Source organism: Pomacea canaliculata, linkage group LG9 (genome assembly GCF_003073045.1).
Source record: "Pomacea canaliculata isolate SZHN2017 linkage group LG9, ASM307304v1, whole genome shotgun sequence".
Taxonomy (NCBI): domain Eukaryota; kingdom Metazoa; phylum Mollusca; class Gastropoda; order Architaenioglossa; family Ampullariidae; genus Pomacea; species Pomacea canaliculata.
Genome location: NC_037598.1, coordinates 18710240 through 18732123, shown reverse-complemented (window position 1 = coordinate 18732123; position 21884 = coordinate 18710240). Strand labels below are relative to the sequence as shown.

The 21884-nt window shown below is 42.9% G+C and overlaps 1 protein-coding gene across 3 annotated transcripts; it reads left to right on the top strand.

Annotated features, from left to right (window-relative positions):
• The first annotated feature begins 268 nt into the window (after nt 1-268).
• On the top strand, nt 269-18722 carry LOC112572464 (universal stress protein Slr1101-like). Of its 3 annotated transcripts, none has more exons than XM_025252162.1 (5): nt 269-404; nt 1180-1288; nt 14178-14258; nt 14556-14647; nt 18299-18722. In XM_025252162.1, exons 2-5 carry the CDS (start codon nt 1210-1212, stop codon nt 18503-18505), a joined length of 459 nt encoding a protein of 152 aa, XP_025107947.1. In that variant the 5' UTR covers nt 269-404; nt 1180-1209; the 3' UTR covers nt 18506-18722. The 3 variants fall into 3 exon arrangements, with proteins under 3 accessions (XP_025107947.1, XP_025107948.1, XP_025107946.1); XM_025252163.1 differs by having other exon boundaries at nt 283-416; XM_025252161.1 differs by lacking the exon at nt 269-404 and adding an exon at nt 617-771.
• The last annotated feature ends 3162 nt before the right edge of the window (nt 18723-21884 follow it).

Here is a 21884-nt window from a genome sequence, read left to right as displayed (position 1 = left end):
GCCATTCTGTGATATTATGGGATAGACTACAGTCCGGACATCTTTGTAACCACTGCCACAAACATTAACAAATCAGACGACCAGGCATTGCCATCGCGACAGCAGCCTGACAAGTTACAGATGGACAACAAACAGAAGTTAGGCACGTTAGAAGTTGGCACAGAAGTCAAGCTGGACGCCATGGCTCAGGGTGTGTGACGTGCAGAGCTCAAGCCACTGCTGTGCACGTGACGTATGCGCGCGCACATACCGCGGGTCTGTGGACGGTGCGCGCGGAGGAAAATCTATAAACGTGCAGCTTCCTCTGGCATCGCCATTCCACTCCAGTCCTGCCCATCATCTTGCTAGGCTCCACTTTTTCATTGCCTCTCTCTCTCTACACATCAGCATCCTACCAACAGCAGGTACACTCGCAGGTAGGCTAGATAATAGATAATGGCGACGATAAGAGTAGCAAGAGAGATGACTCTAAGATCACTTACAGCGCTGATAAATAGTAGCCAGGATAAATGTCAGCCCTACAGTCAAGCCCAGCGTACTGTCTGATACATATCAGAGGGTGAGCTCCCCTAGTTTGCCTCAGTGCCGCCAGGGGGAGCAGCTGGTCCATTTTTTTTTTTTGGTCTTCGATTGAAACTCGGCCCTTGCTGCCAGCTCCAGTGGGTGTGCGCTCGAGCAGACGATAGACCCTTTTGCTGTCTTGGAGTAACGGTTAATAGAGAAGGTCTGAGACAAGCCAGAGACCGGCACTGACCGCAGCAGCCGACATTTGTAAGCTTCATCTGGTATTCTTATCACAGCAATGCTTTAGACTCTAACCGTTCGCATTGTTACTGTCAGTCATACAACGAAAAAGGAAAGAATGAAAAAATAAAATTAGAGATTGAGTTTTGAGGCACACAGCTAGCAGACTTTCATCATCTTCACAAGTTTTAAGAGGCAGCAATGGTGGTTGTGTGCACAGCCTGGCAAACAGCCTCGTGAGGTCAGCAACATCTGCCACACTCAGTATTTGAACACATTTACAAAGCTGTTGCGAGAAGCTGCGGGAAGTGGTTAGTCGGGCAACAACTGCGTTGCTAACGGGAACAACGGGAAGCGTTCAATAAGAGGTGCAAGGGCATTCCCGCCCTCAGTTACTCGTTGAGTGTGAGATTTAATCAGTGGTTCTGATGACAGGGTCAGGGGTCAGGCGTGCGACCTTCCAACATGGCTGAAGTGCAGGGAGCAGAGCGGAAGGTGGCGCTGGCTGTGGACGAGAGCGAGCACGCAGATCATGCCTTTCAGTGTAAGTACACATTTCATTATCTCTGATGTTAGTCTGTTATCCATGTCAGTAATTGACGAATCTGTTTATCCTTGCACATCATTAACGATGAATAGTGTGGTGAGTACATGCGCAGTCACGACTGACACAAACATTTGTATTTACACATACTGTCACCTGCAACTGAGTGTGTTGCACCAAAGTTTGTAATTCTTTCCATACACATAAATCACCATAAAGTTAGAGGGAGAACTATCGCACTACAGGAAGAAGATATAAATACTATGTAGCTTAACCCAAGAAAGATGATCAAAAATAATAAAAAAAATAACAAGAAGCAAATCCTCGACCCTGGGTTACATGTCAAGACGACTGCGGAAGATAAAAGTAAAGTGTCATTAGAAAATGAAGATGTAAGGTTAGAAGCGAAACTAAGAAGATGAATCAGGCGGAAACTGGAAAATAACCCTTGGCTAAATGTCTAACGGATTTTTAGCTATTAAAGCGCAAATCTCTTACCACAGTTCCTAAAAGACTGTTAAACTCGGGGCAATGAGTGCGGTGAAGGTTTGTGTGGGGAAGCAATCAAGCAAGGTTTGCTTGTTGGACCCTGAGATTATTGATGTTTGCTGTTCAGCGAGTCCAGACCTGTGCCAACTCCGGTGGTAACTAATCTCAGGGTATGGTAATACCAGACATGCGCTGTGGTAAGACTGGGGCGGACAGCAGGCACGTGCCTGCCAGCCTCCCCCTCCATCCTACCCCCGGTCTGGCGGGTGGCTGTGGTTTCCTGGAGGTAGCCAAGCAACCTTTCAGCCGGTGCCATTAGCTTTGCTTTAAACATTCTTCCTGTAAATAGAGCGACTTGATTACCTCTAACATGGCCACAGGAAGTGGGATTTTATGTAATCGCAGTAACTGGCTTTTGTGTCCTGAACTGATTATAGACGATCTCTCTCTCTCACACACACACAGACACACAAACACACAAACACACCGCATGCAGATACAGGCACACGCTTCTGTTTGTTTGTTTTATTGTATTCTTTTTGGTTTTATCTTATCTCTGTGCGGTTCCACTGCCTTCTAAGGTCATCAGATCATCATACATCATGATATGTCTAACTACCAATATCTAACTTTGACTTTGTTCTTCTCTTTGTGTAATGTTTGTGTTTGTACTCTGTCTCACCCTAAAAGCTTGAGATGCTGTTTCAAATGTGAGAACCTTATTTATTTTAGCTCTGTGTTACCTGTGTGCACCAACTTCCTTGTCATCTGTCATGTACTCCTGTTATGCCACAACTTCTTCGTTTTCTCTCTGAGATAGACTGTAAACATGAGAAGTGTGTGTGTGTGTTCGGCCATCAGATAGCCTGAGCCTCGGTCTGTCTCTCCGAGCTGGTTAATGAAGTTGTTCATTATGCGATGTTTCTCAGCAACCCAGCTCTCTGTCGACTAGTTGTTATCACTGCTGTGATGGAGACTTCGTGTAAGACAAGGAACACTTGTACACACAGACAGATGCTTTCTTGAGAGGAAGAGATAGTCAACACTGTGTGTGCATGTGTGTAAGTGTGTTTGTCTCTCTGTGCTTAACTTCTAGTGCCAGGTATTCAGTTTTCTCCTAAAGAACGACTCATCCTAACCCCCAACCTTAACCTTTAATCCTCTCCTAACCCCGATCATCCATCTTCCTTTTCCCAGTCTTATTATTACTATCCCGCGTTCCTCCTAACTCTCATAAAGAGGCTTGGGGGAAAAACGGCGTCTGGGTTTTACTACTGGGAGAAGTGCCCGGATGTGTGTGTGTGTTTGTTGTTTTTTTTTTCTATTTCCCGCAATGTGTGCAGCAGAACATATTTACACAATAAACACAATGCTGCACACAGTTCACAGAGACACAACTACTTGTCATGTAAGGCTCCTTTCGGCAAAGTGTCCGCGTGTGTGACACATCGTCTTCCCCAACACGACCACGTGATCTCGCTCTTGACATCTGCGCCGATATCTTTGCGCATGCGTGGCTTGTGCTCACGCAGTTACGTGCATGCGTGTGCATGTGTGTGTTTGTGGGTGGCCTGGTGTGCAGTGAGTGGTTGTCTGTGTAACAATGGTTCGATGCGCTGTCACGTGTCAGTCATCGAAGACAATAGCGTGACGTACAATTGCGGGTCAAAGGTCACACTTTCGTCTCCGTCTGTGACTTTCTTTGTGTCTGGTGACAGGTCACAGCAGCCGAGGTCAGCTACCCCCAGCATCCGAGTGGGCTAAGTTTACAACACTGGGTGAGACAACACTGGGTTGTATATTGGTAGGTCCCTCGTAGCTGTCAGTGTCTACAAAAATGTCAGACAGCGACAGGCATCGACTTCTCCCATCTTCGTGACATACATACTTTCTATATCTGGCATGGCATCACTGACTGCACAGCGCCAGGGGCCGCATTCATGAAGCAGAGATAAGTCGATACCAACGGGAAAAAATTAAACTCGGAGGATTAAGACAAATCTCTTCTCCGGCGGACTCACTAGACCCCACTACCCCGAGTTTGTTTTATGTTACTTTATCCTATGAAATCTTTGCAACATCCGCGAACTCAGGACTCTGTTTTATCGTCATGGAGACAAATTATTGAGCTTGATTTACCCGAGATAGACTTGCCCTCGGTCTATGAATACTGCCTCTGGCCTACTGTTCCGACAGACACAAGAGGATTTCTCAAAAAAAGTGGAATATTGTGCAGGCCACACCTTGTCTGCTGACAATACACTTTCTACACCCACATCCTCTGCAAGTCGTTCCTGCAGGTTGCTGAGTGTTCAGTGTTCATCTGTGTTTGTGTGTTTGCATGTTCGCTTGATTGTGATGCCCGTCTCTGTCACACGGCATCAATACCTCCTGCCCCTTGTAGAGACTATTGAGCTTGGCTGCGTGTTAGGAAATGAGTTTTATAAATCTCACTATTATCATGAAATCAGGACAGGGGCGGGGATCAGAGTTCATACCGAGAAGCGCCAAAACCCAGGAGGATATTGTACTCTACATCGGAGTTGAATAAACCTGAGTGAATGAAGCCACGGAATGAAAGACTGCGCGAACTGATCCTGTCAAAGAAACACGATTGAAATAGAGAAGTCCTAGATGGCATCCCATTCATCAGCTCGTGGAATGCCAGTTGGAATACTGCTTCTCAGGGTGGATATCGAAAGTACTCTTCATATAGGAACGTGCACCTAACACCCTCGTACTCGCTTGCTCTCTCTCAAACATTCTTTTTTCCACCATCCACTCCAAAAAAACAAACAAATTCAGGAAGGCTACAGCTAGTTCGCCTTCTGTGAATCTCCATATTTCTGTTTATTATTTTCTGATTTTGTCACAAGAAGCCAGCACGTAAAATGTTTATAACAGTTTAACGATCATAATTGCCGTTGGCTGGTCGTCTGCGAAGCAATTTTTTTTACAGGTAACAGTTTACAGACATGGCGGCTAACCCACTCTTCGGCGGTCTTTTCCCACAATAACAAACAACAGCATGAGGTCTGCCTTGTAAACAAACTGCAGACAGAGACAATGGTGGGCATCCTCACTACGAGTTAGCAGTCTTAGAGCCAAAAGTTCAACTGTAAAGTTGTGACCCTTCTTCTGGACATCGTGAGGAAAACAAATTGGACTAGATGGCAGACATGATACAAGCAGAGTAGACAGGCAGACGAGATGATTGAGGGCAGACAGGAAGGTATGAAAATATAGACAGACATCTGCACACAGACATTTATTTCTCCCAGCACTGACTCATGGCCAGTGACGCCCCTCAATCCTCACCTGATGTCTGTCCAGAAACTAGTCACACTCCATGTCTGGCAGCCTGTACCCGGCATGGACCATGACCCTACACTTACAAGTGCACTGCAAGCCCTTGATGCACACCTAGCCTCACTGATTGTATACATCAACCTAGCTGACACTTACAACTCGTTACAAGATTTCCAGCAGCTGCTTCAAGAACACTTTATGTCCTGAGCTCGCCACCTCCAGATGTTTTTTTTCAACGAAATGGTTTGGTTTTAGGACACGAGCTCCGACATACACTACACTTGAGTTTGGTGTGGAGAGGCTCTGCTTTAATTACTACTTCTGCAGGTGGTCCTCAACATTGAATGCTGGGATTGTTTGTGTTATTTTCACAAGAAGCCAGTATGTTATTTGGATGACTATCCAGCAAAAAACAAATGAAGGGACTTTGATGTTGGGCGCCGCTAGGAATGATTAAGACGAAATGATTACAGCTGTCCCGGTGTCTTGCTGTTTACTTCCACCTTTTGCTTTAGATAATTGGAGCAGGTGAGGATCTGGGGGTGATGGTGACGTAACGACCGTAACTATGTGACGTCATAGAGGCGAAACATGTCTAATAAAAGCCTTCAGTCACATTGCATTTCGCACGTGGATAGTTTGTGCAGACTCCATGCATTCGCTGTTGCCATGTCAACGCAGTGAGTAAACAGAGGCCAGTACCATAATTTTCAAGAATAGAAACACTGTATTGTGTGTACAAAGTAAACTTTGATAAAAGCCGATAATGATGGTAGACACGCCCATATGAGCATTTTAATTGGAGATCAAGAAAGGATTTTTCTCCGTGTTTTTATTTCTGGACTTTTACTCGTTCTTTGACCTCATGAAAAGGGCACAACAAGGATTTGTGCATCGCTCCAATAGTCTGTTTCGATGAAATCTCCACTTAAAATAAAATTTCCAAAAAAGACCTTCAGTTTTTAGTTAATGTATGAAATTTGTGGATTCATTTTTATTAATGTAACTGTGTGCGCGGAGCTATCATTGTGAGCAACGATCCATAAAGAGGCTGAGCGCGACAATAGACGACGAAAGGTCAATAACGGGATGGGAAGGTCAAGGGCGCGACAGGCGGGAGACTCGTCAATAAGGAAATGTTTGTCGTCTGCACGTGTCATGTCGGACACTGTCGTCACGCAGCTACCGTCACGTGATCGACATCTGCACACGCGCATGACAACACATAGGATGCTCAGCTACTCACAGAGGTACTTGTGATTCCTCATGTTGTGATCCTAGTCTCATCATCATCACACTCGCGACAACATGCATCGTCATCGCAATCAGCAGGGTGCATGAGGCAAATTCTTACAATTCTTACATTGCTTACTTACATTAAATAATTTAGTCTCGTATTTAACACAGTGAGCTGAAGGAATTGCAAGATTCGGGTGGTTTAGCTGAAGAACACAAGGAGCACCTTTCTGCAGCTCTCACCAACACACAGACGGCCAAGAAAAGAATGAAACATGCTTAATCATTTGTACCAAGACGATACAAACACCATATCAAACCAAGCAATGAACCAGGTTCACAAAATCAGCTTTCTAAACAAACATTTTAATTTATTGCTTATTTTTTCTGTAGATATTTCTTATATTGACGTCAGATGTCAAATACTGATTTTTCTAAGTATTCTGCAGGAATCAATTCTCTCACACAGTGATAAATATTTTGCCCTCCAGGTAGTAACACGCTAATTGTGGCATGCTGACCTTTTCTGGGGACACATTGTCTCGTTGTAAGCCGGTGCAATATCCCCACAGTACAAAGCACACAGTACAAAATCTGAAAATTGGCTTGCTTATAAAAATCCACCATCTCTCTGAGAGCTCACTCCGAGGACGAGGGGGGACTGTGCACAAAAATCATTCAAGCGTGCAGAAAATGCACACGACACTTGTTCGTAGATTCTTGACACTGTCGATTGGTCGATATCAGAAATCTCGCGATGAAAATTTGAAAAGAGAATGATGCTTAGAGTCACCATCAGCTGGCAGTAAACTATCCTTTCATGGCAGCTCGGAGTTGTCATGGTAGCGAGTGATCAAGGCCATCGTCATGGATATACGACGCCATTCCACTGGAATCAAAGGAAAGCTTTCGTTTCAACATCATCTCACGTAAATGGATTCTTCCTGTCTGAATTTTCTTAAAAACCTTTTCAATATCAACCAGAAAAGAGTCTAAAAATTATGAAGTTGTCTGACTCTAACAAGAAAGGGTCTCTGTCTCGGAATGGGTTTGAAAGAACTATCAGTTTTACAACTGAGCACGAAATTTGTAAGCTGGTGGATTGTTTTCATTAGACACGATTTTCTGTGCATAAAGTTCAGTCAGCAGACACCTTCAATTGTAAGTTCCTGTTTAAGTTTGCTCATGCACACCACTCCAGGTAGTTATTCGCGATCGGTCGTTTCACAAGTGTTAAAATACATTTTCGTATCGAATCAGCTGACAGTGTTACATAAATCTGTTTATTTACTAAATTATTCATAATGATATCATTATCACTACTCCTTACACAAATCTGTACCCATAGATTCACACTAATTTTTTTTAAGGAAGAGCTGACTTTCCTAGATATTTCCAATAAGAAAAGATCTGTTACCCAATGTAATAACGGTTGGACGGTCATAATGACAAAGTATGTTCAAAATGTGAAATTAGGGAAAATAGAACTGTACTTTAACCTTTATGATGACTTCAAGACAACACTACCTTTCTTTTTGCTGAGGAATATTTCGAGTCCTTTTCAGCAGGATTAGCCAGCGCCAAGTTAAGATAATTTATTTGTTGTTTCACCGTGTAATAACGCTAGTAGTAGTAGTTAAAGCTAATGGAAATGACATGTGGACTGCAATATTTTATCGATGAGCAAGCTTAATTTTCTGACATGCTGTTGTCAATGGCAGGACCGGGCTGTCCGAGTCTATTTACATAAAAAGCTCAGCTATTAGCCTTGTTCTCCAGTTACCATCATTATTTGTGCCTAATAGCCCACAGTGCAGGAATGGCAATTAAATTCAAATGTGTTTCTGGACTGGAGAGACTTAGCTCTGTCTTTCAAGCTTGCAGAAGATTTTTTTTTTCAATTTGAAAGGGACAATTTCCTCCCTTTTCACTTTTTTCACCAGATAAAAGCAGAATTTCCATTTTATTTCTTGATTTCAAACAGATTATTTCTCACATTTCCTTTTTTCCTTATCAGTAAAACCAACAACCTTTCCATTAGTTTTAATGTTCCACAGGGTAGTTTTTACGGTTACCGCGCTCAAGAGTTTATTTGTCTTGCGGCTACGGAACTATTTGAATTGTCATGAAGGAAGCCTTTATTCCACAAGAAACTGATTATTTATGTTTTTCCTGTCTTTAATTCTCAGAGGTAATTATCGTTAATTTACTCTCTCTCTTTTGCCTGTATTTTACCTCTAGTGCTATATTCTCAATAATCGATGTCGTCTGCAAAAAGCGTAGGCTGCAAACTAGCCTTCCACCGTTGTGGTGGTCGGGAAGCGTTGTAAGCAGGATGTTCTTCAAAATGTTAAACAGCACAGGTGATAATGATCACCCTGACGTACGCCTACGGTGTGTGAAAGTAAGCTCCTATTTAATTATTAAGAAACACTGCCTTCGTTGAGCTATTATACGGAGCTTCGATGACTTGGACAAGACTTTTATTCGCTGTCACATGTTCGCATCACGCACCTCAGCCTCTCTGGCCAGACTCTGTCCAAAGCCTTTTTAAAGTCTATGAAGTATGATGCAGGTCTCGCTAAAGATGCTTCTCTATTAGGAGACTATAATTAAATATCTTCTTGAACTGTACACTAACTGGTCTGAAGCAAGTCTGTTCTTTATTCGCGGAGATGCTGATTCAGTTGTGTCATACATTGAACATGACTTTGCTTGGATAGTTGAGACGGCTTATGATCCCGTATTTCTGGTACTGTTTGCTGTTTATGTTTCTGGAAGGGACTGCATCCATTCTTTGGGCTATTCTTTGCGACTAGACTCTTTGGCCCAGAGCAGTGAAGACCTTTGATGTTTCTTTCTCATCCTACTTGAGTAGCTCAGGTCGAAAGTTGTCAACATCAGCCAATTTATTTTCCTTCAGACTGTGTACTCCTCTTTTGACCTCTTTCGTATAACTGGTAGAAGGCGGCCATTGCTGTGCTTTATGACTAAGGCCTTCTCCCTTTGCAGAATAATTCGATAGAGTAATTTGATTCGTAAGTGCATCTGATTGTGATGATTTGATGTTGTTGAAACCTGACATTAGTGTGTCTCTAATAATTGAGTAATCGAATATTGGCATTCACTAGGTGACCGATTCTGAGCCGCAAAGATAGACTGGGCGTTTTTCATGTATGCTAATAGCAAATAGGCCCTACAGAAATAATATTGGAACGGCTGCGAACGTCTCCCTTTAATCTTAATCTCTATTCAGAGCCACCCCCCAACCACTACCACCACTTCTCTGTGATTTCCCGTATCACCCATCTGTTGTTGACAGGTCTGCCCTAGTTGGTCAGTCAAGTAACAGCAGAGATTTGATCCGGACTCTAGAGAGGCTGCAACAGGCCCGGTGGCCAATCAATAAGGAAAAATCGTCTCCAGTCCCCACGGACTGCAGATGGTAATTGCACTTCTTCTTGCCGCCAACGGCCAAAGTCTGGATGAAAATCAAATATACCGAGGAGAGCTGTTAGAAAAGGGAAGTAAGGAGTCTGAAAATTGTAATTGGTACCCGTTACCACAGAAACTCACAGATGATCATATGTTCGTAGGTACATGCAAATACGTTAAAACATGACAATCGTTGTTGTTACCCTTATTATAAAATATTTGTGGCAGAGAAATTTGTTTTAACGGCGAAATTATTATAGAGAGATGCACACGATGAAGAACGCAGGTAGTTGTCATGAATAACCGTTTTCCAGACAGATATTAAGCATAAGGACATGAAATTCCAGCGGAAGTCATCTTTCAGACAGATTTTAAAAGCACGTCCACGCAGGATGATTGTGTGACAGCCGTTACACGGAAGTCACATGACGTCTCCGCAAAATCATTTTGTGAAGAAACGTTAGATGTCTAGGGAACTATTTTCCGGAAGTTCTGAGGATGCTGCAACTACTTTTACGATAGAATAACATACAATAAAACACAACTTTATTGTCCTTTGAGTCTCAGTTGGCAGCCATAGAGTGGAATCACCACGAACGTGTGTAATTCTTGTCGTTTTCTGAGGTGGACATCCTATTTCTTTGCCACAAATCCAAATAATTTATGTTGGCTAGTGCCTCGTTAAACTGTAGAGTGTTGTAGAATATCTCAGTGTCAGTCTCAAATTTACGGCTGGAGATTGTTGCCATGCATACATTATTTTTGTAGTTAGGGAAGTTGTTGTGGCACGTGCGCGGCATCCGTTAAAATAACGTTTACTTCATTCAGTCTGTCGGGTCTTGTGAGTTAAAGGGGCCGCATGGCAATGACATGAAGAGCGCATCATGTCTTCTGGATCGCGGGCCATGAGGGTCTCTGGAGGGGGTAGCAAGACGGACAGAGTGACTTACAGATAGGAGCATCATGTGCTATAGCATAACTGATCGTGAAAACATAGGTATTTTTGTCTGCACAAAGACACGCTCACACGTGACTGGTGTAAGTGTTTTTGCGTGAGTACAGCTCAGCTTTTGAAAAACGATTACCGAATTGTAGTTATAGAAAAATTATCACAAAATTATCACCAAATTACCCTGTTTTAGTTCTGACAAAACGAACAACATTTCTGCAGGACTTGAGTCGTTGAAGTGTAGAAACATCAGAAATTAAGTGATCCAAGTTATTTTTCAGCTCGTCAGTTAAGTGATACCCTCTATAACTTTACCCGACTCCTGTTCAAGAGATTGTGTGTTTGTGTGCTTGGTTGTTTTTGTTTTCTTTGTTTGTGTGTTGTGAGGCCCGACTTCAGTGGCGGTATTGCCAGGGTACGACAGGCAGGTCTCCAGGACAGGACACTGGCAGACAGGCAATTGGTGTGGACTTTCCGAACACTGATCTCTCAGGATATTCGTTGTTGATGTTGGACTCGGCTTTCCTAATGGAAATATGTCACTGACAGGAACAAATCATGTTACACAAAGTAAACCCGACCTCACGACAACAGACTTCTGTGTTGAGTACAGAGAGAACATGAGGTGTCATGGACTCTCCCCCTGTCTTCCCCATTGATTGTCCCCCCACATAGCCCGCACACAATTATTAGCTTTATTTCACATCGCACGATGTTTGTGGCCGTTCTCTTGTTTACATGGCGAACCCATTATTGATCACCTGGGAGGGCCTGTCCAAGAATGAGTTTCTGAGTCATTGATGCAATTTAAAGTTTTCTTGACAGACTCTCGACATTTGCCACGACGACAACAGCGAATCCGACGAGGAATTCGGTGTGAATGCTCCTCTTAGATTGGCTGTAAAGGGAATCATGAACCCTGATGAACCATAATGTGCTGTAAAAATGAGGTGTGAACTTGCTTGTAATGGGATTTGCTGTAAAAATGCGGCCTGAAGCAGCCTGGAGTCAAACGTGGAGCTGTTTGTTTCCAAACAAATACAAAAAACGCAAAAGGAAGAAGCACCGGGATAGAGATCGTGATTCAGGCTGACAATGAAGCCCGCGAGACGAGAAATTCAGGTTGAAATGTCTGGACAGTGCAGTCGTTTACAGAGAGCATCACGCGTGTACACACGCACACACACCGATATAAACAAGTACGAGCTCTCCAGGTTTAGGTCTAAGGTATAAAAATCACAAGTAATTTTGACTAGGGGTATGAAAACCCTTCAACTTTATGAATGGAAAAGCCCCGGATGTTCGTACCGGAAAGGGTTTGACATGTCAAGATTGTATCCGGCTATCTCGAGGCTTAGCTTGACGGCTTTTGATGATGGAAGTAAGACTCCTTGTCAAGTAAGTTGACACGTTCTTTAAGGGATTTGTGTCAGTAAGTGCAATGGAAGAGCTGTTAGTGTAATGGTAGAGCCGTTAGTGTAGATGTTAAAACTGTTAGTGTAATGGTTAGAGTTGTTAGTGTAGATGTTAGAGTTGTTAGTGTAGAAGCCGCTGCAGGAGGAAACGAAGCGACGATTTCAAAATAGTTGTGTGGACATCATTTTAAATCCTTTTGTCCTCTCGTTGTCAGCATCTTCATCCCCTGCTGTCCATTCAGCAGTCAAAGGTTTTTAGTCATGAAAGGCGGTAAAAGGTGGCGGATTAAGATGGCTGATTTTTGATCCCCATCGGCCTTGCTCTAGACACTGTGAACCACTTAACACCACTCCCAAGATTCCCATGGCTGAAGGCGATGACAACCTTTCCTTTTCTTATTGCTCCTTTTATTTGGCTTTTAAGACACGGAGCTCTCGCTGGTGTACGTGGTTGTCCGAGAACTGGACGTGTGCACGAAATGTCCTCCTGTTTTGTGGAGGATGATAAGCCCACGATGACAGTCGACAGCCTTCAGATGAATTTCTCACGCAGATGGGAAGCCTTGACTGCTAGCCTTATCACACATACACGCACTAGCTATTCAGGAACTTCTTTCTCATCCTAATGGCATTGGCACATCCGGGATCGAAGACACCAAGCCGGAAAGCACCAGCGAAGAAAGGACATTTTTTTACTTTGGAGGTCGGGTACAATGGCAGCAAAACAAGCTCCCCCGCTCATTCTGACAGGTCTTCTCCTCTCTGTGAGACAAATGGATTTACAATGTATTTCACATCTCCACCGCGAAGCAAGAATTTTTACCATACAATAGGACATATTTCAAATAATTTTTTACGTTTTATTTAAATAATTAGCCTTCTTCAACGTCTGCACTTCCGGGGTGTTCAGTTGACCTGTCTGTCACACCTTACTGCACACAACATGACAGCCGTCTACAACAGTTTACATTTATTTAATTTTGGTTTTCTGAATAAACTTGGATCAAGTGCAGTGACCGTAAGATGTGTCGGACATATACTTTTTTATAATCAATTTTTAAATTTTGGCTTTAAAGACGAATGCATGCCCTTTGTGTTGTAATGATGCCCTCTGTGGAAATCAGTAAGAATTGTCTGTCACCACATATCCGTTTCCACCGTCTTGACTCTTCCGGAACTCTTACGTCCTTTGCGAGGACCTGAGACCCGAACCTTCAAGGGTTGGGTTGTTGCTGATGTTTGAATACCCAATCACCTAAGCACACGTTGCTAAATGCTGATTTAGGATTTCTTAGCCGGCACTACCCTGTAATTTCCATCAGAATGCGGCCCTCGAGGATCATCCGCCGTGCGCGGAATAATTTGAGGAATTTTTCTCAGCCACAGGAAACTGCTGCTTTGAACGAAGAACCCGGAAGTGATGGAGTCGGAGTCTAAAGAACAAAAGGATGAAAGAGAGGAACAGTGGGATCGATAGGTGCATGAAACAAGGCACAAAAAGGAAGTAATGAGAAAGAAGGCAGAAAGAAGAAAGGAAGAGAGAGCGAGAGAGAAGAAAGAAAAGAAAAAGACGAGGGATTCCATGATAGAACACAGAAGGTTATCACCAATCAGACACTGATGAATAAAGATGAAATATCATCGCATAGATGAACAACAAACATAAAGGTGCATCCCCGTGTTGACAGGGAGTCTGTAGAGACCATGCTGTCTGGAAGCTTCCTCCTGGAGACCTTGGCTGGAGGTCTGGTGGCTTTGATGATAATTGAAGTCGACTGGCTAAAGATCGTGTCCCGCCTTGCCTTACACAAAAATGCCATTTGTCGTGTTTGAGCAAAGAAGGTCAAGAGTTTTTATTGCACGTGGATATAGATGCACCAATAAAAGGAAAATTAAAAGAATAAAGAGACAGAGTAATTGCTCTTCTTTTTTCTTCCTTCTCATCTGTCAATTATGTTTCTTGCTATTCATATTCCTCTGTTCATTCCTATTCATCTGCTACCACCACCACCACCACCACCATTTGAGCACTTGTTTGACGATGTGTTTTTTCTAGGGTACTGTGACAACATCTACAGAGATGGAGACTTCCTAGTGCTTGTTCATGTCCCGGAGACCTACGACTTCACCATGGCAAGTTAGTACACACTGACAAGTTAGCAAAACATTAAGCTATTTACATTTTATTTAGCTCTGTATGCTTTTAAATATTTATTCCTTAACCTCCTCTTTAGAATAAGTCATGCACTTAGAGGTTCTCGCAGCCAAAGCCTGCTGTTGATGTGGTAGTCCAGGCTCTTCATGTACATGTCGCTGGTTGGAGATTTGTCATGCCTCAGGAAAGCCTGTGTTTGCTCTCAATAACCTGTGAAACTAACTGTCCTCATCGATTAGACATCGAACTGCCACTGACATGTTTGTCGGGTGTGTGCAGGTCCTGCTGTAGTGGAGCAGTTGCTGAAGGAGCTGTCTGAGAGGGTGGACAACCTGGAGGCCAAGTACAAGGAGAAGCTGCTGAACAGAGGGGTAACCTTTCATTGACTGACTGCTTTCTGCGATTTCACAAACAAGGGATGGGGGTCTGGGGATGCTGCAATCAATAGAGACAATACTCATTTAACCGTGAACTGGGCTAAAAATGTACAGTAAGCTCCCTTTGGGGGCTTGGAGGGTAGATGATGAAAGATTTTAACTATTTTATTTCAACCTGGGCCTCCAAATATATTATCAGAAAAAAAGCATGTTTACAAAGAGAACTCAAGCAAGACGAAATGAATAAGTATAGAAAACTCGTATCAAAGGAAAAAAAAAGTCTCAGGAAATAATGTGAAGTTTGACAAACAGGTCATCAGGAGCAGACAGACTCGTTCTGGCCAGATAGAGGGTTGGGGCCAGCCACATCTCTGTCCGGGACTAGGAGCTTTGTGTTGCAGGAACAACTTGATGAATATTTACGCAACATTACACTCGCTGCTTTGCGGCTAATGGCGGTCACGTGGATGTCTACGTTGCTCTGCTGAGCTCCAAGATGTCGACGGGCCAGAAATCTTGGGAGTTGAAAGGTCTCTGGGACTGTCGTTGCCGGAGGGCTGACCACGAGCTGAAGCAAGATTTGTGATCCTATTTGGTTTTCATGTTTTGCAATGAAAGCAATTTCGTTCTTCTGCGGAGATCGCAATCTCATCCATAAAAACAAAGGAAAATAGAGGAGACGGAAAGACAAAAAGAAAAACTATTAGTAGTTGTTTTGATGATGATAGAGTTTATAGACCGCAGTTCCCGAGGAGGACGCGAGCTCAGTGCGTTATGCACGAAAGACTACAAACGAAAGGACTGTCAAGCAAACAGGAAACACAAATGTTAGCAAACCATGGCAGACACGAACAAAGAGTAGTAATGAAGATGAAGAGCTGAGCAGTAAGTAGAAGAGTTTCCTTGAGCAGGTCAGGTATTTCTTGAAGAGATGGATTTTGACTCCGGCCATGAAAACTTCACATGTAGATACAGTTCCTAAAAGAAAGGGGAGAGTATCACAAGCGATGGATCCAAAAAAATCTGTAGCTGTTGTTTTTGGTGGTTGTAGTGACAGTGGTGGTGACTAGGCTAAAGTGCTCAGTGTTCACTGTATTATGTTCACTGTGGGTATTAAGCTCCACTGTGCAGCTGGTTAGCGGATTAAAGTCGGATCATCTCCCCTTGCTAACACACTGTTAGCTGATTTATAAGGGGAGATTAAAAGGAAGTTGACCGATACGTTACCTTAGACACAGTAAAGCACTTCCATTTAACTGCCTCTACAGCTATTAAAGTATTTGCTCACTACCTTTAACATGTTATGTTGCTCACAAAGCTGTCTGGGTTACAAGGTAATGCTAAGTTAGCCCGGCACTTAGCAAGAGTTATGCTAAAACACCAGGATGTGCTAGGAGGCAGGGAGGAGAACTCCTTACAGTCTGATGACCGTAAACAGAAATGCCTTGGGTGCCAGAGTTCCAGCACGCGCGTGTCCCAGTGCAAGGAATCCATTCCAACTTCCGGTTCATGGAAGCACATTCTGCTCCAGATGTCTGTGTTTGACAGGCTTTTATGGTAATCACAGGCCGGTGCTCATGAAATAATCATGATCTGGCGAAAGATTCAGAATAAAAGAAATGCTACACCATCAGAGTTCCTTCGGCCATCCTTATGAAAGCAAGTTTTTTTTATCTACCACTATGTCTCTTGTTTATCACCATGGAAAATACCGTGTAATCAGACTGAAAAATGTGGAAATCTGAGTTAATAGCTATCAGCTGTTGAAGTCTGTTTAATCAAGTGAAGATTTCCTATCAGCTGTCAGCGAAGCAGTCTCTTCAATCTGATGAGCCACTCATCACACGAGAGAATGAGGACAGACATTCATTCTTCCTCTGTGGTCCCTACTGCTAGGAACTGTCTGCATCTTTCAGTTCCAAATGTCCCTACAGTCTTCCCTCACTTATCACTTCTCAATCTTTGTCCATACACTTCGATCGAATGTACCACAGTGTCATCCGTGCAGCTTGTATTTCTTTCTTGTATGGTTGACTGTCGCCTCCTTGCTGGTCTCCATGTAGTCTACAGTCTGTTGACTCCACTGGCGGCACAACATCAGTTCTTGTTCTCGTTACTAATTTTCTGCAGACAAATACAAATCGCTAAATGTGAAGTTGTTATGAGCCATGTGTGTAGAAAACAAGTCAAATTCATGTTTGTGTGTGTAAACAATAATGGAGACGTAGACGTTGACAGAATCAGCCGTTGACAGTGTGCGTCCAGAGGATCCGTTAGACTATTACTTATACTGATCAGTTCAAGGAAACTGTTTTGCGTTTACTGTACCCAATGTTCATGCAATCATAAAAAATTGAAGGTAAAATAAGAAGGAAATTACAAAGTAAATGCCTGATATTAGAAAGGGGTTCGTTGTATTTTTGTTTGAGCTGAGATCAAATGGTCCAAAGCTCAGAAAAGCCCGGTAGTCTATTATTGTCAGGCTTGGTGTACCGACTAAAGCCGTTATACTATCTTTGGTCTCCAAGTAAATATGAGGGCGGGTAGAATTACGTGGTGTTCCCGGGCTTGAGATCAGTCGGAGCTTTCATACACACCGACAGAGAGGAAGGACACACTGAGGCCCCCCAAAGACAAGTTCTAACAGCAGGCTTGATGTCACTGGTCTTCACGTTGTCTTGGCAACGGAGATGACGTAAACTCTTTATTTAGATATTTAGATAGATGAGCTTGGGACCTTGACCGGGAAAATAAAGCAAAACATGTGGGTGAGGTTCTGGTGCTACTGAAAATAATCGAGTGGCTGTTCAAACGAAACAGGGTTTTATATAAACACAAGGAATGCAAGAAGGAAAATAAAGAATCACTTTGACGTGTGGCACAAGATTTCTTTGTTCTGCCTAGAAAAACAAGTCGATGTTTTTGTCTGAGCTGGGCCTGAAAATGGAATAAACATCTGTCTAACCAGAAAAAAATTGTCGCTTAAAGCAATTATGTGGAATTGAAGCCAGAGTACTTGCACTGTGTGCGTGTTTCGTCCACTTTTAGTTTATTTTCTTGTGACCAGGCGTCCGTCTAAACACGTGTCTGTCCTGCCAAACATACGAGCCACCCGTCGTCTTTATAATCATCATCACCTTCATTTCCTTATCATTCCTTCTATCTTTCTCGCATCATGTAGTCTTAAATGGAGACTGCAATGACAATAGAAATTCTCGTACCCGTAGAAATACCCTTTAGACAGGATGATCCGCTACCATAGTAGGTAGGCATGTCACCAAGACACTGAGGTTACGATGTTGAGGGCTTGGATCTTGTCTCAGCTACTTTCTCTCTAGTGGGGTGTGTTTGACCCGTTTTCACAGGGCTTCTTGAGAGGGAATAATGATGACTATGATGATGAGAGTGATGAGAGCCTTCTAAAGATGAACGATGCAAGGGAGAGAACAATATACGTAATCCCAAATACCTTTTCTATAGGGAGAATTGTCTTCCTTTAAAGAAGGCTTGGTACAGGTGTGCTTTTGACAATGATTTATATTTAAGCGATTTCTTTTCGGTTTCATGCTTGCCTATTCATCTATACCGACCATATCTTTAACTTTTCCAAATTTATTTTTTACTTTTGTTTTCTTTTGCTCATAGATCTCAGGGAAATTTCGGACAGGGTCTGGCAAACCAGGGGAGGTCATCGTGAGCATCGCACGTGACGAGCACGTGTCCTTCATCGTGACGGGGACTCGCGGACTCGGCAAGTTCCGCCGGACCATCATGGGCTCCGTCAGCGACTACATCGTGCATCACTCCCACGTGCCCGTGCTGGTGTGTCGCCGCAAGCAGGACGACAAATAGACTGTCCGCCTCCAGCAGCTTCTCCAGGCCGTAGTCGTGACCCACAGTGCTATCCTCGGGTTAACTTTAGGGTCGTAGTCGTGACCCAGACTGGTATCCTCGGGTTAACTTTATGGCCGTAGTCGTGACCCAGAGGTTTATCCACAGGTTAACCTTAGGGCTATAGTTGTGACCCACACTGGTATCCTCAGGTAAACTGTAGGGCCGTAGTCGTGACCCAGAGTGCTATCCTCAGGTTAACTTTAGGGCCGTAGTCGTAGATGCGTTATCCACAGTTAACTTTAAGGCAGTAGTTGTGACAGAGCGGTATTCTAGGGTTAGCTATGATCATGTCAACGAAAGACACTAATTACATTCGCTAATAAACTAGAGGTTCTCGTAGTACGTACGGCCTATTGCAAACCCTGGGGTAGGGATTGTACCTCTGGGTCATAGCCACGGCCCCAGGGGGAGGCTGCTGTAGTGTCCCGCCTTGTCTAGTCATGTCACTGACTCAGTCGATGTCCTGTCGGCAGAGGCTTGTGACATGTTTGTTACAGTTTGTTAATATATGGAGTTGTGCCCTGTTGGTGTAGCTGTCTTTATCACATTTTTAATTGTCGTACAAAATAGAAAAAGCTGTTTTATTGAATTGCCAGATATGACCGTTGTAAACCCTGAAGTTTCTAGACAGCAGTTTTAGCGTGTACACGTCAATAAAGAATATGAAGTTGTTGGCTACTTATATGTTTTAAAAAAGTACATCAATTTTAATTTCAGTTTTGCTGTATATTCGCGCTCATCTAAAATATGTATGTATGTATGCATCTTCGTGTATGTGATAGAGAGTGAGTGCGCGCATACCCTGTCCTGACTTGTTTGCTCTATGTTCACACCTCACACCTGTGAGGACTGTTCGCCCAGTGTGTGCAGACATAGCATATTGTGAACATTGACCTTACCTTTAGGTGTCTGTGGCAATAAAATGATCCCCATTTGCCAAACTTGAGTCCTGTACAGAAAACACTGATGTGGTGCCTGATGTGATTTTCCCTTTGTCACGTGTTGTCGTTGTCGCCTCTCCTGGTGTTGTGCGTGAAGCCTACAACCGCTCACCTGTGGTGAACTCAGTGTCCTCATAGTTTTTTGGATCCTGTTGTGATTATAAAGGGTTACATACCTTTTTCCCACCTGTCTAGTTGATCATAGTACATAAAAATGTAGTCAGATGCTTGATATTTTCGTGAGTCGAATGAGAAGTTAACAAGATTCGGCGCCGCCTTGTTTTTACACCAAGGAATGTGGTTTATTGTTGTTATTTATTAGTCAGTCTAACTTCGGGGAGCATGGCAGGATATGTAAAACACGTTGTAGCCTAGACAAAACTAACGGAGGATCATTTTTCTCATTAAAAATTATAAAATGAGGCACCTGCTTCACTATCGGAGTCTTCTCAATTTTATCTAGATAACAACATCAGCGGATTAGACTGACATGCCAGTGGGTTTGCAGCTTATACATTCTTATGCATTACATCTTTCAACAAATCTTTAATAGTTTAATAATGTTAGGTATGTAATTTCAGAAGACTATAACTTTCTTTAAATAATGTGACAGGTCACATCAAACCTCTTCATAAGTTAGAATGACAGCTTCCCGACTTTCAATCTTTTATTCACGACGGCTTGAGAGACTGCCTTTTTTGTCCAAAATGTTGTTTTCGATAAATAAACATTTTTTTAATGTTCTATGGTGTAGAACTTTCCTACGTATGTGTGAAAGAAATCTCTCTCTCGCATGATCTTTTTTTTTTTGTGTGTGTGCTCGTTCCTACGAACATGTTTGCACGCGCGCCTGTATTTTGAAAAAAAAGCGTGGGTAATGTGCTCCTGGATGTTTCAGACTTTGTATTCCTTTTTAAATTCTTCATAGCAGCAGTCTGGTTGAAAGCTGGAAAAGACAAAGTGAGAGTTTGAAAGTGATAAGCTGGACAGTTTGTGCCTCACCATCAGTAAGCCGAGTAGTGTGTACCCGGGAATGAACTGTTGACCCACTGGCTCACCTCCTGGCGGGGTGCCATTGTCCGAGGAAACGCCTGCATAACACTGAAAATCTCTTGTCAAACGAACTGCTTGTCACAGCAAACCCACTGCCTACAATGGCTCTTCTTGTTGCTTTGAACCTTCTTCACTCAGGTTATGTACGAACCTGGCAAACCACCGAGGTCTGTCAGTCGATAGGTCCTTGCACTTCTTCCTTCAACTTGTATTTCCTGCTGAACAGGCAGAAAATGTCTACATTTGTACTCATTTGTTTTGCGCTGATTGCACATTGCCATAAACAAAGAGACGATGGAAAATCAGATAATGAAACGAGAAAAACAGTGATGAGCGCTGGTGATAAGTTTAGAAACACATTAATGTCAACAAATTAAAAAAATGATAATTTTGATATTTATCAATCGAGGAAAAAAACTCACAGAGTTAAACTTAAAACAGACCGGTTACTTTCTCTTAATTACTGATACTTTGTAACTCCTGTCTTCTTTCCTGTTTCGTTTTTCCTCAGATCACAGAATTTGTTTGACTGTATGATCTGTTGGCTTAGGAGAGGTTAGACTGCCTTCTGACTCCCGCAAGAATTTTTGCACGCGCTGTGGGTTAAAAGTCACCAGTCGGTCTTTACACGGGGCTTCAGTTCAAGTAAATACACAAATTAGCAGAATGAGAAAAGTAAACATGTCGTCAGCGGGGAAATGTATTTTCTGGATGAAAACAACGCTACTTTATTTATTTACTGTTTGTCACATGTGTATGTTGACAAAGAGGTAGATGCCAGTGGAAGGAAACTCGGTCAGTAGGGACAAAGATGCGAAACGCCCTCAGTGACGTAGACAGCGCTCAAGACAAGGGCACAGAACTCACATGAGCTGTGCAGAGTGATCTCCCCACACAGCGAGCACACAGGTGTGAAGAATTCTACCTTTACAGTCGTCTTTGCTTCCAGGTGAGTATTGGGAAAAAACTCATGAATATGTTCGAAAAACATCTACAAAGATTTTAATCATGTTTTGAGTAAGCGGCGTCGGCTGTGTGATCCTCGGTCACAAGTGAAAGTTGTCTACAAGAAAAGATGTCTAATATATCAACCATATTTGTAACATAAAATATATCGAACTGAGTAGCTTGAGTTTGATACTGTATTTCTCGTATTTATTTAAAGTGTGATCTTGAGACATATGTTACAGATTATAAACAAGTGTAATGGTATTATTTTTACAGCGTTTTTCACTTTATAAAAGCAAATTTTCTGATAAAGATTTTCCGGTCTAAAACTTCAATTTTTGTTCCTTTTCCTATAATAGGATTGTTTTTCAGTTATGTTATTTCCTCTTGTCAGG